General features: G+C 54.6%; 1 protein-coding gene across 1 annotated transcript in view; it reads right to left on the bottom strand.

Annotated features, from left to right (window-relative positions):
* The window catches only part of ADAMTS8 (ADAM metallopeptidase with thrombospondin type 1 motif, 8), a gene marked incomplete at its 5' end in the record, with an annotated part of 5,862 nt that extends 1,743 nt beyond the window's left edge, over window positions 1-4,119 (bottom strand). Inside the window, 7 exons of the mRNA XM_009076758.1 lie at window positions 651-664; window positions 1,069-1,244; window positions 1,330-1,502; window positions 2,034-2,217; window positions 2,669-2,967; window positions 3,145-3,312; window positions 3,987-4,119. Coding sequence (XP_009075006.1) covers window positions 651-664; window positions 1,069-1,244; window positions 1,330-1,502; window positions 2,034-2,217; window positions 2,669-2,967; window positions 3,145-3,312; window positions 3,987-4,119 — 1,147 coding nt within the window. The remainder of the gene's footprint in view (window positions 1-650; window positions 665-1,068; window positions 1,245-1,329; window positions 1,503-2,033; window positions 2,218-2,668; window positions 2,968-3,144; window positions 3,313-3,986) is intronic.
* Window positions 4,120-4,161: the final 42 nt, after the last annotated feature.

Here is a 4,161-nt window from a genome sequence, read left to right as displayed (position 1 = left end):
CTACCTACCTACCTACCTACCTAATCTATCGATATAGAACAGCAGAGTAGGAGAGAATTTCTGCACCCTCAACATCTTTGGAAGGGTTTTGCAGCCACCACTACAATGCAGAACTAATCCTACTGGAGGACACAGAGGACATTCCCAGGCCAGGGAAGGATTTCCCTGCCAAGCCAGCCAGAGCCCATTCCTGGAGCACCATGGGACAGCACCCAGAGGGCTGTGGCACTCGAGCCCTCAGCGCTGTGACTCACAGCTCGGGGCCAGCAGGATCCTTTTCCATGCACCCCCATGGTGGATGCTGCGGTCAGTAATTAGGGTTGGAGTATTTTGGGAAAAAGCCTTTGAGTCCAACTCTGCTCTCCGTTGCCCTGGCCTCCCTCACCCCGATCTTAATGGGATCTCATCTTGGCTGGAGCTCCTACACTAATCTCCCTTTAGTCAACCGCAAACAATTCATAGGAGAGTGGAAGCCCCATTTCAGCTGGTTCCCTGGAAGGAAACCATGTAGGAAATCCAATTTGGCTGTGTGAGTCACCTCACCGCATGGAATTGGACGCGTTGGGCTTTTGTTACGATCCTTCCGACAAAAGCCTTAAACTCAGCTCTTTGGCAAAGCCATGGAGACGTTGGGTGAGGGAAGTGGCTGCCTCCATGCCCATGTCTCAGCATTCAAGTTCACCCCCAGGGAAAAGTTATTGAACTATTTATATCCCACGTCAGCCCTTGCCTATGTGTCCAGCTCCCTTCACTGGGGTGAAACGCGTAGTGTAAACTCCTCGGGGCGGCAGATTTATTTGCAGTGGTTGTTCTCAGCCCTTCGCATTAGTTGTTATTTTAGGAAATAAACTCTACTTGGCTTGTATAAGGCTGCCCCAAAATAAACTTAGTGTGAGCTCCAGAGTCTGGGGAAGAGCCCAGGCTCTTGCAGTGCCACCCAGCTGTGGGTGGTGGCTTGGAGTCCAACGTTCATAGCCTAGCTCTTTAGCCATAAACCAGGAGAACGAGAGGGAAATTGTTTTTTCCCCCCCGGCCAATCTCTCAGACCTCTTCTCCCCAGTGGCTTACTTGGATCTGTTGAGTGAGCCAGTTATTTTCCTGCAAGTGGAGCCATTCCCACCACACACCCCACACTTGTCCAGCTTCTTGGAGGACCCAACGACGTGATCACAGCCAGCCTTGATGCACTGCCCGTGGACACAGATGGAGAGGGTCTCTGGGCCACACAGCGTCCCATCAATCACCTGGGGAGGGAGATGCAGGGGAGAAATTAGTGGATGTGATCCAAAATGGGGTCAACAGGGCTGATTCCCATCAAAGGAGTCTTACTTTGGCCTCAAAGACTTTGAATTCACTCCTCCCTCGGGCTCGGCAGAAGAGCTTGCAGCGATCTCGGGGCGACACTCCTGCGTACTTGGGAACCCACTCCAGGCGGTTCCCTTCCAGATCTGTGAAGTTGTAGCTGTTGTACTTCTCACACTGCTGCTCCCGAAAGCTCTTCCCTGAAAGGAAAGGCAAAATGTGACCCCAAATCTGTGGGAAGACAGCAGGAACTGCTGTCCCTGGCCATCACGGAGATGTGGGAGTGAGCTGAGGATAGTGGGAGTGTGTGGTGAGTGTGCAAGGACAGGAGGGATGACAGAGGAGGGAGGGATGACACAGAGAAAGGATGCTACAGAGGAGGGATGTCCCAGAGGAGGGAGGGATGCCACACACCTTCCACTCAGCCAGAGAGGGTCACAGCCCCCAGTGGTTAAGGCTGTTGCCCCCTCAAATATGAATATTCAAGGGAGAGTGGAGCAATCCCTGCTCATGGATTCTGGAGGAGCAGGATTGGGAGATGAGCATGCATTTGAGAATTGGCATAGAATCATAGAATTTTAGGGGTTGGAATGGACCTTAGAGATCACCCAGCCCCAGCCTCCTGCCCTGGGCAGGGACACCTCTCACCAGAGCAGGTTGCTCTAGGCTTGATCCAACCACAGCCTCCCTGGGCAACCTGTGCCAGTGTCTCACCACCCCTGACTCCTTACCATCTGGGGGGCACTCCTCGGTGTGGCAGGACTGGTACTTGGTTCTCTGCCCCTCGCAGTACCTGCCGCCGTGCTGGGGCCTGGGGCTGTCGCAGTGGCGGGGGGAGAACTGCACTCCGCCGCCGCAGCTCCGCGAGCAGGACCCCCAGGGGCTCCACGGGCCCCAGCCACCATCCACTGCTGCCTGCAAGAGTCAGAAAAACCTGCCAAATCCATCTCTCAGCCCATCCAGCCCTGCCTGCTCACTCCCAAAGGTCTGGAGCAATGCTAAAGTCTTCCCCCAAGCCCTGATCTAGCAACACACATAATTCACACAGAGTTATTACTGACTTCCACTAGTCTATTCATGTGCTTCAAGTACTTGCTGACTGACTCCAAAATCACTGCTAATTCCACCAGCAGGGCAAAAAAGTGATGATTTAATTGCAGAACCTCACTGCTTGCTCTGGTTAGACCAGCCCATGCCTCAGTACAGGCTTTATCCATGAGCTGGACTTGCCAGTAATAAAGGTCAGTCAACACAGGACAGACAACCAGAAATAAACCAGGCAAATCCAAAGCTAGTCAAGGAGATGGCAGGAATGGGGTCAGAGGTTTGAGAATCCCAAAGGATCAAGCCCCAATCCCCCCATTACCTGGGGTTTCAGGGCATCCTGTGGCACGCAGTGCCCATCCCAGCACAGCCCATCAGCTTTGCAGGGTGTCCCATCAGCCCACGGCAAGCTGCCGTTCTTGGTGTGGCACAGAGGCTCCCCACTGCCAGTCCTGCACCACAGCTGGGCACAGATGTCCTCCTCCGTGGTGTTGGGGCAGTGCTGGAAGTCCTTCCCAAAGATCTGCTGGCACTGCTGGTCCAGGCTGTACAGGGCTCCTTGGCCAGGCAGCTCAGCTGGCAGGGACAGGGGGTCGGCCGGGGCATCGAGCAGGCAGTCACCTGGGCAAGGCGATGGACAAATCAAGGCTTGATGCACCAAGCAGGGCACCTCAAGCCTCTGCCTGTGGTCTGGTGTGCCTCCCCTTTCACCCCACATACCCCTCAGACCTTGCGAAGAGCCTGAGCAACTAAGGCAAAGGTTGTTTTGAGTGATGAGGCTGCTGAACTGAGCCTTACCGTGCCCTCCATCCAAGAACTCAGTGAGGTACATGGCACTGCAAGGGGACCAGGGTTGGGTCTTGTTCAAGTGGATGAAGAGAGCAGCCATCATATGGTGCTGGCCCAGGGGTCCAAAGAGTCGCTCACAGGTCTTGGAGTCGTCGTGGGGCATGCTGAGCACATGGCCTGGGGAGCAGAGAGCACAGGTGAGCTGCAGCCCCCACCCCAGCTCCTGCACAGCTGCACATGGTGCATGGGCAGCTGGGAGAATCTGTAAGGTATCAAGCAGCTCCTACTGCTGCAAAAGCTATTTACTTCCACAAATCAGAAGTGATAAATCAGTGCTCACTCTATTTCAGTGGTAAAGTCCACAGAATGCAGGACAAAGCAGCCCAAATTCACAGAATGCCAGAATGCTTTGGGTAGGAAGGGAACACAAAAACCATCTCATTCCACTCCCTGCCATGGGCAGGGACAAAGTCCTCTAGACCTAATTGTTCCAAGCCCCATCCAACCTGGCCTGGAACATTCCCAGGGATGGGGCAGCCACAGCTTCTCTAGGCAACAATTAGTCAACAGATCTCTAGGAAATGCAAACCAAGGGGGAGAAGTGCTTGATCCCATGTCTGAGCTCATCACATCAGAAAAATGCACAGACTTACACCAATTTGGGTACTTGTAAGTGCTTTTGCTGATGCCAACCACCTTCTGCCAGTGCCACAACCTGCCCACACTGCCCAAGGCTTGGCAGGTGATCCCCAGCTGGTGCTGGGCTGTGCTTCATCCCCTCCCAGCAGCAGGGCTGGACACTCCAGCTGCAAAAGCAGATCCCCTCCCCACCTTGGGAAGGGATGTGTTACCCAGTTCATGAGCCAAGGTGTAGGCTGCCTGCAGACCCTCGTCCTCGATCACCGAGCAGCTCTTGTTGCGGTCGCACATGGTGCCAATATCTGCCACTCCCAGCGTGTCACAGCTTTGGTGGCCACAGAAGTCCTGTTTGTGAGGAGCACCGAGGGGGTGAGGGGGTGAGGGGGT

The sequence above is a fragment of the Acanthisitta chloris genome, unplaced genomic scaffold (assembly GCF_000695815.1).
Source record: "Acanthisitta chloris isolate BGI_N310 unplaced genomic scaffold, ASM69581v1 scaffold32106, whole genome shotgun sequence".
In the NCBI taxonomy this organism is placed as follows: domain Eukaryota; kingdom Metazoa; phylum Chordata; class Aves; order Passeriformes; family Acanthisittidae; genus Acanthisitta; species Acanthisitta chloris.
This window is presented reverse-complemented; position numbering and strand designations above follow the sequence as displayed.